The 13,422-nt window shown below is 49.6% G+C and overlaps 1 protein-coding gene across 1 annotated transcript; it reads right to left on the minus strand.

Annotated features, from left to right (window-relative positions):
- Positions 1-1,511: 1,511 nt before the first annotated feature.
- LOC127302210 (probable sarcosine oxidase) lies at positions 1,512-3,477 on the minus strand. The gene is made up of 2 exons (XM_051332617.2): positions 2,796-3,477; positions 1,512-2,359 (listed from the first exon to the last, which is right to left on the minus strand). Exons 1-2 carry the CDS (start codon positions 3,337-3,339, stop codon positions 1,677-1,679), a joined length of 1,227 nt encoding a protein of 408 aa, XP_051188577.1. The 5' UTR covers positions 3,340-3,477; the 3' UTR covers positions 1,512-1,676.
- Between the last annotated feature and the right edge of the window lie 9,945 nt (positions 3,478-13,422).

A 13,422-nucleotide genomic window follows, 5' to 3' on the forward strand; every position in this document is an offset into this window, starting at 1 on the left:
AATTTCGCGGGAGGGGCGAACTTTAAATCGGGTTATCATCCTAGCGTCCATCCGCGGGGAGAGTCTCATTTCTACCTAACAACGTATAGCCAAGGGAGGGATCATTCCCCCGTTGATCAACGTTTTTAATATCATGTAGTAACATTTTCAGAATCTGAAAGTAACCTGAGGTGTATTAGTTAACATGGGAAGTTAATTGAATTTGTTAACGAAAAACTGAGAACTAAAATGAATCCCAATACTTTTTTTTACTAAAGGGAACTCGAATCCAGTGTTAATATCTCATAGACACATCCTGTCTGATAGACTTGGAAGAGCTATGATTTAGATGAGTGTAATCAGAAAAAAAATACAGAACTTTCATAGGCTGATAACACTCCAAAACTAAAAGCACAAAGGAAGAGAATCAGCTAGTAATAGAACTGTTAGGATACACCATATCACAATCTTTTTCTAATATAAGTTGTTGTCTGTACAACGGCGGAGGCAGGATTGAACTATCAAGGGGGTCAATCAAGGTAAATTTCGTTTAAGCGGGGCCGGCTGAGCTATTTTCTATAGATTAGATCCTATAATCATCACTAAACCAAACAATTTTGCTTGCTGCAGGTTGGCATAGGGGGGGCCGGGCCCCCTGCTGGTCCCCCCTAGCTCCGCCACTGTGTCAGTACTAAAACACTATTAGTGTGAACAAATTAACTGGTTATGACCTTGTCCTACGTCTTACTGTCAGCAACCTGTGCTCCACTACAAAAAAGAATCTTGCAAATTTAGCATGAAAGTTTGGGGCGACTTACAGTATGCAGAATAGTTTTACAGACTATTATCATTTTCCTAATTGATTAAGCATAAAGTATATAATTCACATTGGTTACCTGTTCTGGTTTGCCCAGCAGTAGCAGAATAATCATGCTCTCAATCATCAGCTCCAAAACCGAGAAGAGATTTATATGTTGAACACCCTAATTGCTTTCAAATCAAATAAGCTGTTAGTATACATCCCACGAGAGGAAACAAATTTAATATCCCACACACGCATATCACATTGCCATTTATGTGTCTTTCTGACACCTTACATCCCAAGTCGAACTACTAAAACATGGACATACCCTGTCTAATGAGCCAACACAAATAGCACCTTATGTCCATAAAAGCAACAATTAAACATAGCAGGATGCGTGAGTAGTAAGCACCAAAAGATAGTGAGATATTATAATCTCACGTAAATACATAAGTCATTCAAGATGGACACCTCGAAACGCATCAAATTTGAGTCCCACATAAGTGGCTGGTTTATTTCTAAAGGAAGTTGTCAAATCATTACCGAAAAATGTGCAACATCTATAGATAACAAAATAAGAGTGTACTGAAAAGCTCAAAAGAAGACTTCAGCATGGAAAATCAAAACACTATTTACTTCTAGCTATACCCTTGTGATATCGAACACAAAATGGTTTTGCAACATGCATGGACGGAATATACGTCACTTTAGGTACGGTTCCAAAGCAACATAAACAATAAAATCACATAAAAGTTGCAGACAGTAGTACACTAGACAGATTGTAGCAAACACAAACCAACTGGCAATGTACATATGGAAATAGACAATAAAATCAAGAGATTGATTGCACACAACCACGGCCCCACAGACGTGTCGACCATTTCATAATTGCATCTCAGAAACTCGTTGCATTCCCCGCCGGGTTTCCCTCAAACCGGCCTATCCTGAAGTGCTGGAGCTCCACGCCGGCCTCCGTGGCTGTCCTAGCCTCGCCGTCCAGCGCCATCTCTGCTAGGATCCTCCCCACAGCTGGTGCCATCTTGAACCCGTGCCCAGAGAACCCGGCGCCGACCACCACATCCCTCCCAAACTCCTCCCCACCTAGGAAGTCAATGACGAAGTCCTCATCGGGCGTCATGGAGTACATGCACGGCAGCCGGAGCACCGGGCCGCCGGCAGTGTCAACGTGGCCCGGCATAACTTTTTCGATCCACCGCGCCACGGGATCCACCAGCCCGCCCTCCCCAGGGCCGATAGCCCAGTCCCTGCCGTCCGGGTCGCACGGTGGCCCGCCGTGCATGGAGATCTTGATCAGGCCAGGGTACTCCATCGACGGTGTGCTATAGATCCACGTGTCGCCGTAGCTAGCAAACGTCGGGAACCCAGCCTCCGTGGTGAGCTCGTGCTCGTGGCCCGGTTTGATCTTCCAGTAACAGATGAGTGTGTGGAGAGGCTGCACGGGGAGGTCAGCACCGGTGACGGACTTCACCAGCTTGTTCGTCCACGCGCCCACAGTGACGATGCACTTGGTGCCATGGAACTCCTCGCCACTCGAGGTTCGAACCACGATTCCTTCTCCTGGCCAAAAAGTAGTTGAAAGTTTGAGTACATGATGTGATCATATTCAGTTCATACTGCCATTTGCAGGTAACGACATAGGACTGAACAAACTAGAGTATATAAATTAATGGTCTGAAGAAACTATATAAGTATGACGGCAAGGTGCTACGACAGGTCGACAGCTAGCTCATATGTACTATGTACGGGTAGTGAAGTATCTACCGTCAATTTTGCACCGATTTGCTGCGTTACAAATTCTAAATTAGCGAGATGAGTACAGAGTTTGTGAAGTGAGAGGCCAGAACTTTTTTGTATGTAACGAAAAGGTTCAAAGGGAGCAGCTTTCATCAAGGACAAATGGTCCATGAAAGGGCCAGATCAATGCAAGATTCCAAGGAAATTAGTTCGCGGTGAGAGGAAGAAGACGTGCGAAATAGTACGTGGCATCACTCACCTTGCTTTCTGGCGACGTCGACCACCTCCGCCTTGTCCCTGACGACGGCGCCCATCTTGGCGGCGAGCGCCTGGAACATGGCCACGGCCTTGGTGGCCTTGATCACCCCGCCCAGGTCGCCGCTCGCGGCCGTCCACCCCTCCGGCACCCTGAACGCGTCGGCCCACGCCGGCCTGGCTCCACCGTTGGCGGGGAGCTCCGTGGCACCGCCGTTGGCGATGGTGGCGAGGAGCGCGGGGTCGTCCCTGGGCCCCAGGTCGAGGTGCGGCGCCGGCGTGAGGACGTCGTACCCGGCGTCGCGCTGGGCGTCGGCCCAGAGGCGGCGCGCGAGGCGGACCATGGGCGGGTAGTGCGGCTGCGGGTAGGCGTCGCGGATGGTGCGCGACTCGCCGTGCGAGGAGCCGCGGTGGTGCAGCAGGTCGAAGCGCTCGAGCAGGAGCACGCGCGCGCCCCGGGACGCCGCCGCGTGCGCCGCGCAGCTGCCCATGATGCCCGCGCCCACCACGATCACGTCGAACCGGTCGGGCGCCGGAGCTGCTGCCATGCTGGCTTTTGCTGGTGCGAGGGCCTGAGATTCCTTTGGTTCTCCCAGCGACGGCGGCAGCGCGGTAGGGTTTAGAAGGGATGGGATGGGGCTTGCTCCGTTGCTCCCAGCCGTGCGCCCGCGACCATCCAACGACCCGTCTTTTTCCGGCCGTACACTACAATTTTATGTCTCGGCAAAGAGAATGGGGACGAAAACTCAGGAAACCGTTCGCACTTTCCCAAAAGCAGCCATTATTGGCGGGTTGGAGAGCTATGCCTCACCGGCGCGCGAGGCGGCGCCGCCGCGGCGTGCATCTTCGCATGGAGAACAGCGAGCTTCCTGCCCGGCACTACCTCCACGCTTGTCATCATGGTCATCGGAAACGTTTTCCTGCCGTGCGTTTTTTTTTTTTTTTTGCTGCTCGATCTCGCTCTCCGGATGCTCGTGCGCGTTCTCCGGACGCACGTGCTTCTTGTTACCGGCACCGCTGTCCACCCGCACAACCATGTCATCTATCGGTGTTCCGGAGCTGGACTGAGGTCGTGTGCCACTCGTCTCGCCGCCAAGGCCCTCTCCAAGGCGTTACGAGGAGTTCAAGGGCAACGCATGTTTCGACTCTCACCTTTGGTGCCAGTTTGCATTGCTGCCCTTGAAGCTTGCTCAGTTGGTTGCTAATCGGTCGAGGAGGTGTCTTGCCATTCGTGAAGAGGTGGCAAGTCCCAAAATGTTGTTTGCACGTGTTGGTGTTTCTTTGGAGCCGACGAAGGCATGCTCTTTTTGTGGGCAGGACCTCGCCATCATGCATGATTCGTTTTCGCTTAGCTCCACGGAGCAGAAATCATCGGTGGTTGAGATCACGCCAGAGCTACATGAGTTTTGTGTGGATTCATTCGTGGTGCGTGACCTCCTGTGGTGAGGTTATGCCTCCTTCTGTCGAAGAAGTGAAGCATGTGGTTCATATTGCAGATGGGGTGGCTAAGTCAGGTTTGCTTGCAACGGTGTCTGGAGGTGTCGTCGCTCGAGAGGTTTGCGGTTTTCTCGCCGACTGCTACCTACCCTGGAGCCACAGTTGATTGATGGGTGCCACCAATATCATGGCATGTCTTTGTCAGCACAGTGGAGTGACATGCTTGGTGTTTGTTCATGTAGTCACGTGATTCTTTGTGTTGGCTAGTGTGGGTGCCGCCATATTATTTAGATTTTGTTAGGCTTGGTTGTGAGTGTGGGTTGGGTTTGTGTGGGTTTAGCCATGTTGTTATAGATTTTCGTCTAGTTTTCTTTTTAATTAATGGATGAGCTAAAGGTTTTGGCTCCATTTTAAAAGAAAACTCAGTCAAATTTTTTTTTGAACAAACAATACATGTTTAAATATTCTAGAAAAAATTGACAACAAACATCGGTCCTATATATGCAAGCTCTAAAAATCTCAGCTTCAAATTCAACCTATACTTACATAATCAAAAAAGACAAATCTTAGGTATGAATAATGTAAAATCATGTTCACCTAAAGCTAACACTATTTACAGTACGGTTTATCTTTTATTTCTCTGCCTGTAGATGAACTTTAGAGCTGATTTTTTTTTTGGAGTTGTAGAAACAGTCCGTAGGTATGTTGTATATAAGTTTCAGATTTTTTTTGTAATTTCTCCTCGAAATAGGTTTTCGCCCCGCTATATTAATATAGCAAACAACCCGATACAACGAACGCGCTGGGGCCGCAGCACAACCAAGCCCAAAAAAAAAAGAAAAAGAAAGGAAAGAAAAACTAATGCCGACACCGGCAGATTGACGAAAATGATGACGACCCGCAACCGTTGCGCCCTCCGGAGAAGTACCACCACGCTCCTAGCACGCCGAGGCGCCGCATACCAAGCAACACCTTCACCAAGGAGACGACGATGACGCCGCTGCTGCCCGGACTAGTCCTAGGGTTTCCCCCGGTATGCGGAGGGGATTGATGAGGAGGTACACCCGACGAACTTCAGGAAGGCAGGGTGACACCCGCAGGCGTCACCGCATCGGTGTCGAGCATGCCGACAGGGATTTCTCCCGACCTCCAATCCGACCACCCCAGACACTCCGACGTGCTCCACCTAACATGCCACCCACCAGCACACGCCACCACGGTCTTGAAGCCATCCTCGCCGCCTAACTGTGGTCACCGGAGTAGGGCCTAGAGGAAGAAAAGGGATGCAGCGGGGACGGGGGTAGCAGCACCCCAGCCACGCGGGAGGGAACTGCCTCCACCGCCTTCGCGGTAGCCGACCGGACGAGGCTACGAGGCAAACCAGGCCCGAACTGGCCCGGCCGGACCGAAAAGGGCCCGTAAAGCCCCGCTGCTACGCTGCAGCTGGCTAGCCGGAGTGCCGCCGCCGCCCACCCACCGCGGCCCTGCCTTCTCTTTCTCCAGGGAGCGCCGACGGCGTGCCAAGCGCAGAGCGACCGCCGAGCCCCTCTGAGCTTCGCCTGGGCCCAGATCTGGGTCGAGCGGGCCCTGCCATGGCGCCGCCTGCGCTGCTCCGCCGCCAATGGCCGTGCCGCCGCCCCTCCTCCCACCCGACGAGCAGGTTCCACGCTGCCTCGCCAGACCGACGCCCGCCGAGGTGCACCGCCGCGAGCCCGAGGACCCCGCGCCCCCATCTTCGCGGCGGGTAGAATCAGCCCCGCCGCTGCCGGCTCCGCGCGGGCAACGCCCGGTGGCACACGCCGACGGCGGCGACAGGGGAGGGCGGAGGAGGAAGGCTGGGGAGGCTCGGAGAAGAGGCGCGGCCCGGCCGCCACGGGGGCAGCGCGGGTCGCGGGAGGGAGGGTTTCGGGGCTTTTTGTAATTTCTACAAATGAATTTTGTGAGTTGACCCTATTATCTCACCTAATGCAGTGATCCTATACAAGTCTCTCCCCTTAATTTCGCCCACACGCCATTGATTGAGTCAAGAATTATACTGTAGTTTGTAACTCAAAGATTAACATCTTTTTCCTTTTCTTTTGGCAGTTTGCGGTACCAAAACTTTCGTTTGTCCTCCGCCACTGCACGTAGCTCTGTAAAAAGACTTGTATGGTTCAACTAAATAGTATGAATATGTAGCATACACACATATACGAGTATGCATGTACGCCAGCTTATGATGCCGGCAGGCTGGACGGACGACAAGACCTACACGAGCGGCAATTCCTCACATGTGCATGCCGGCAGGGTTGGCGGCACGGTGGCGCGATGAGAGGCTGGATAGTCTGGTGAAAATTTGGTCGGACAGTCCAGCGCATTAGGAGTATGCTCGGCGCCGCCGCTCACCAGTCATTTAGAGCGTGTTTGGTTGCCCGTCAAGGTGGCGACGGGGACGGGGATGGCCGGGGATGGCTCTGCCGTCCCCGCCCCGATCCCCGATAGTCCCCATACCCGCCATCCCCGGGAAGCTTCACGGGGGGAAAATGGCCCCCCGTCCCCGCCATCAGCGGGTACCCGATCCCCGCCGGGGACTCCACGGGGAGCTCATGCAACGGCGTCTTCTCCTTCCCCGCGACACGACGGCCCCTCCTTGAGTCCTGGTTGCCCTCAGCACAACGTCCCGTGACGGCGCGATGTCCTCCTCGCCCTCGACGCACTACATCTGCTAGCCTCCTGCAGTCCTGCTCCTCGCCGTCAAGATAAAGGGCGCGGGGGCGGGTGACTCTCTTCGGCTATGTGTGGGTGCGCCTCTGCGGCGGTGCGGCCTGCTGCTCCACCGGCGACTGGAGTGCATGGGTGGAGGTTGGAGAAGATGGTGCCACCGTGCGGACCTGGGCGCTTGGTCGTGCGGGCGTGCCGCCGTGCGTGGGTGGAGGTTGGAGAAGAAAGTGGCGGCTGGAGGTGGGGAAAACTCAAAGTGTGGGCTATTTTTAGGGTTTCTGTATAAGATGGCCCACATGTCAGGTGCTGTCGTCGTGGTGAACAGACAGATGCCATAGGATGGCTTAGATTGGGGCCGAATGGACGCTAGAGGATTCGGGGGAGGGTTTGTGATCAGATGGGATGAACTTTCGGATGGTTTCCTCAAGAACTTAGCCGAGGCTAGAGGTTGAAGAAGAAAGACACAAGGAAGAACTCGCTCTAGATCACTTTCTTCATTGATTCTCACAGGTTACAGGTTTGTATTTCGTGCGTTCGTGTATCGCTACATGCGTGCCCGTGAGGAGGGCTGCCCCCTCTCCTTATATAGGGGAGAGGGTGGCTTACAAGGCAAGAAACCCTAATGGTATCTTTGACTAGACAAACTACTTTACAAAGCTACTTTACAAAGCTACTTTAATCATAGATGACACCGGGGTCCTCTTTAATCAGGGAGGCTGACGTCCTCCGGCTTCTTTCTTCGTCATCCTTATCTTTATCGTCAGCCCTTCGTTTAAAGTTACTTTGCTTAGCTCATCTTTGTCTTCTAGCTCTGGAGAGGATCTTTGACCAGTCCTGCCGACATGCTCTTCTTTCCGGTGGCCCGGTATCTTTTCTATCCGGTCCCGGTATACCTCTCCTGAGGATACCGGCTTAGCCCCGCTCAACCAAACGCTTTTCTTGTGCTCCGGTATAAACATTAAACCGGTATCTTGATGGCTCAAACCATCCGGTTTGGCATGCCTTTGGCATACTGGGGGTCATCCCCCCAACATTAGTCCCCGAAGCTGGTATAGTCTGACGGATTCTATCCAACAGACCATGCCAGGTTCTCACGTCTTTGGATACCAGTTTAATCTATCCGGTACTGGGCTCGGATCCGGCATCTTTGCCCGGATCTTCGTTATCTCTCCTTGCAAGACATTTTCCGGTATCTTATCCTCCGGCATCTTAGTCATTAAACACCTCCTCGGCGAAGTCGAGAATATCTTGGGCCCCGCGCCTGTCTGAGACATGCGCACTGTGGATCGACGCGCCAAAGGTCGTGGGTCACTTCCCTTCGGCTTCTGCGCCAGCATTTATGGCGCCACACCGGATCCTCGCGGCCGTTCCGGATCCGTGTGGCCTTCCAGTGACATGTTGTTTTCTACACGTGAATTTGCGCGCCACGTGGTGGCCCGTGGAGCGAACCATCGCGGCCCACGATCCGAACCACCGAGGCCCAGCGGTTTTCTGGCCCACATCTCCCTCTTCCCTTATAAGGAGAAACCGCTCCTTCTTCTTCCTCTCCTCGCATTCTCCACTTCTTCACGCTTAGTGCTTTTGCTCTCTGCGCCTCCGCCTCTCCGTTCGCCGTCCAAGCTCCGCCGCCCGGCGAACTTCCGCTGCTGTTCCGCCGGACGCCGCTGAACTTCACCGCGTGAAGAACCTCTGCGGCACTCCTGTCGCAGTTGCGGCATTGGCGCTTCCTCGAGTTCTTCCTCACCTCGCCGTCGACGGACCTCTTCGCCGGCCGCAGGCTCACCATCCCTCCGGCAAACCCCTTCTTCTGCAACTTCGCCGCCTCAGGTTAGGCCCGTTGCGCCTCTACCTCTTTTCTTCTTGCTTTCCAGATCTTGGGGTGGTAGAGTATTTATCCCCTCTTTATTTTGCTTTTTCTCTTACTCGTAGATCTTCGCGCGAGGGTCTTTCTGGGGAAAACTTTTTTTCGGTAGATTCCGGCGTCGCCCAGATCTATATGTCTAGCGAAGAGTCTCTCCCCGCCGCCACCTCTAGTAACCAAGGCAGTAGTACTTCCGACGGGCTAACTGAAGATCTCGCCCGGATGGAAATGGAATCCAGCAAAGATCAAGAGGCCGGCACATCCAGCCGGGCCCCCGGAAAGGATCTTTCCGGTATCACACGCGGAGCCTGGAGGGGTTCCGACGTGACTCAATACGAGATCGACTGGCTTTACCGGTCCAGGAGGATACCGGAAGGAGTCTCCTGCCGGCTTCCTCGTGACGAGATCGAACCGGTGCTTGAACCTGGTGAGGTTGTTGTTTTCCTTGCTCACTTTGAGCGTGGCTTCGGCCTTCCTGCCTCCGATTTCTTCCGCCAATTCCTTGATTTCTATCGACTCCAACCTCACCACCTTCCCGGCAATGCCGTTTTTTATCTTTCTTGTTCTGTGGCCTTCATGGAAGGCTACATCGGCATCCGTCCCGCTCGCGAGACGTTTGCCCGCTTCTTTTCTCTCCGGATCAACTCGGTCCAGGGCAAGGACATTCCCAAGCCCAAACCCCTGATACGTCCAAAACGTATCTACTTTCCCGAACACTTTTGCTATTGTTTTGCCTCTAATTTGTGTATTTTGGATGCAACTAACACGGACTAACGCTGTTTTCAGCAGAACTGTTCTGGTGTCTCGTTTTTGTGCAGAAATCCAACTTTCGGGAAAATCCTCGGAATTTATGCAGAAGGCCCTATTTTCCCAGAAAACTGACGGAGCCAGAAGGACAAGTCAGGTGGAGGCCCGAGGGCCCCACACCATAGGGCGGCGCGGCCCAGGGGGGGCCCGCGCGGCCATGTGGTGTGGCCCCCTCGGGCGGCCTCCGACGCCCTCCTTCGGACTATTTATCGGCCTCGACCTAAAAACGCACGGAGAGAAGTCGAAGTCGCCAGAAACCCTCCAGAAGGCCGCCACATCGCGAAACTCCGTCGCGGGAGCCAGAAGTCTCCGTTCTGGCACTCCGCTGGGACGGGGAATTGGAGGAGATCATCGCCGCCATCACCGCTAACGCCTCTACATCAACCAGCCATGTTTCCCCCATCCATGTGTGAGTAATTCCCCCGCTGTAGGCCGAAGGGGATGGTAGGGATTGGATGAGATTGGTCATGTAATAGCATAAGATTGTTAGGGCATAGTGCCTAGTGTCCGTAATTGGTACTTTGATGATATTGTTGCAACTTGTCATGCTTAATGCTTGTCACTAGGGCCCGAGTGCCATGATCTCAGATCTGAACATGTTATTGCTTCATCAAGATATTCATTGTTTATGGTCTTACCTATAAGTTGTATACACATGTCGCTGTCCGGAACCGATGGCCCCGAAGTGACAGAAATCGGGACAACCGGAGGGAATGGTAGTGATGTGAGGATCACATGTGTTCACGGAGTGTTAATGCTTTGCTCCGGTACTCTATTAAAAGGAGTACCTTAATATCCAGTAGTTTCCCTTGAGGCCCGGCTGCCACCGGCTGGTAGGACAAAAGATGTTGTGCAAGTTTCTCATTGCGAGCACGCACGACTATATATGGAACACATGCCTATTGATTGCTTTGTACTTGGACACCGTTTTATTATTATCTGCAAATGCCCTGCTATGATTGTTACATGAGTTTCTCTCATCCATGCAACGCCCGTCATCCGTCCCGGTGCCTACAGTATTTTAATCCTGTTGTTTACTAAAATCACTACTGCTGTCTCTGTTACTCTGCTGCCGTTATTTCACTACTGCTACTGCTATAAAATCACATTACCTCGATAAACTCTTGCGAGCAAGTCTGTTTCCAGTGCAGCTGAATTGACAACTCCATTGTTAAGGCTTCCAAGTGTTCTTTGTCTCCCCTTGTGTCGAATCAATAAATTGGGTTTTACTTCCCTCGAAGACTGTTGCGATCCCCTATACTTGTGGGTCATCAAGACTATTTTCTGGCGCCGTTGCCGGGGAGCATAGCTTTATTTGGAAGTTCACTTGGATTAATATTGTTCGCTGCAAATTCTCCATCATGGGTAAACCTCGCGATACTAAGATCGCCATATTACCATCCACTACAAGAAAAGGTACAATTCTGAATACCTCTGTTTGCTCTTGATTCACCATACGTGATTGATAAACTTGTTTCACCGCCGCATGCTTCACATGCGGGTACTGCTGAATCTAAAAACTCTCATAATATTGATAATATTTCTCCGTGCTTGATGATAGTGGTTCATTGGGATCTTTTCTAGATGCTACGATTGCTAGGTCTAGACAAATTGAAAATCTTGAAACTCCTAACGCTACTACACTGTTAGTTCACTGAACTTGATTATTTTAGTGATGATCCTGATGAAGATTATGTGGAGCTTAATGATGATTTTATTGAAAAATGCAATGCTACTACTGATGCAAGAAAAATTAAAAAGTTGCTTGCGAGAACATGCCGTTAGATATAACCTGTCTCCTGATCCTAAATTTGCCACATCTCCTATAAACATTAAGGATAAAGATTATGATTTTTCTCTTGATCTATCTCATATAGCTATTGTTGAGAAAACACCCTTTTGTGGTACCGAAAAAGAAAGTGCTGTTGAACACATGACTGAGTTATCTACCACAGAGTAGCTTGTTTTACGATGATGTCAAGATGCGTACTTACTTTGTTGCTAAAATCTTTCCATTCTCATTAAAGGATGACGCTAAAACTTGGTATAATAGTTTGCCACCTAATTCTATTAAAAGTCCAAAAGAATTGCTTGATGTTTTCTTCCGCAAATACTTTCCTGCTAGTGCTCAACATATTGCTTTGCAGAGAATTTATAATTTTGACCAGGGAGATGAAGAGAAATTGCCTGAGGCTTGGGCGAGATTTTGCTCTCTTATTAGAGCTCGGCCTGACCATGATTTGGAAAAGCATGATTTACTTGATATATTTTATAGTGGACTAACCATTGAGTCTAGGGCATACCTGGATAGTTGTGCTGGATGTGTTTTCAGGAAAAGAACTCCAGACGACGCTGAAGAATTATTGGCTAAAATAAGCCGGAATCATGATGATTGGACTACGCCCGAACCAACTCCAACGCCAATATTGAAGAAGAGGGGTTTAATTAAATTGAATGATGAAGATATGAGGGAAGCCAAGAAGTCTCTCAAGGAGAAAGGTATTAAATCTGAAGATGTGAAGAACCTTCCTCCCATAGAAGATATATGTGAGATAATTCCCGCTTCATCCATGATTGAGGTAAATTCCCTTCAACGCTTTACTAGGGAAGATATTCCGTATTCAAAACCTCCTGCACAATGCTTAGATGAGTTTGATAATTATATTGTTAAGCAAGAAAATTTTAATATGAGAGTAGAGAATCATTTAATGGAAAATTCTCGAGCTATTAATGAACTGCATGGTATTGTGGAGAGAACCTCCAATGATGTTAAGATGCTTGTTAAACATTTTCATATGATTCAAACTCAAATTGATCAACTCACTAAAGTGCAAAATGACTTGTTAGGGAATAGTTCTAAAGAAAAACATGCTTATGAAGTAACAACAAGAGGTGGTGTCTCTACCCAGGATCCTCTATATCCTGAAGGGCATCCCAAAAGAATTGAACAAGATTCTCAACGCATTGAACCTAGTGCTCCTTCTAAGAAGAAAAAGAAGAAGAAACATAAAAATGTTGTAGAATCCTCTGAACCTGCTAATGATCCTAATAGTATTTCTATTTACGATCTTGAAACTGAAAGTGGTAATGAACATGATAAAGATAATGATAAGAATGATACTCCTGATAAAGAAGAGGTTGAAGAAGAACCTGAAAAGCATGCTAAAAATAAAAAGTACACTAAAGAATATTTTATTGCTGAGAAACATGGTAATGAAAGAGAACCTTGGGTGCAAAAGCAAATGCCTTTTCCTGCTAAGAAACTAAAATCAAAGGAAGAAGAACACTATAATAAATTTTGTGATTGGATGAAACCTTTATTCTTGCAAATCCCTTTGACTGATGCTATTAAATTGCCACCTTATTCAAAGTATATGAAAGATATTGTTACTAACAAAAGGAAAATCCCCAATGAGGAAATTTCCACTATGCTTGCTAATTACTCTTTCAATGGTAAAGTGCCAAAGAAGTTGGGCGACCCAGGTATACCTACTATTCCTTGTTCTATTAAGAATAATTATGTTAAAACTGCTCTATGTGACTTGGGAGCCGGTGTTAGTGTTATGCCTTTTTCTCTTTATAAGAGACTTTATCTAGATAAGTTGATACCTACTGATATATCTTTGCAAATGGCTGATAAATCTACTGCTATTCCTGTTGGTATCTGTGAGGATGTTCCTGTTCAAGTTACTACTAACTGCTTGATATTAACTGATTTTGCTGTGTTGGAAATGCCTGAAGATGATAATATGTCTATTATTCTTGGGAGACCTTTTCTTAACACCGCAGGGGCTGTTATTGATTGCAATAAAGGAAAGGTTACCTT

Source organism: Lolium perenne, chromosome 5, assembly GCF_019359855.2.
Source record: "Lolium perenne isolate Kyuss_39 chromosome 5, Kyuss_2.0, whole genome shotgun sequence".
NCBI lineage: Eukaryota > Viridiplantae > Streptophyta > Magnoliopsida > Poales > Poaceae > Lolium > Lolium perenne.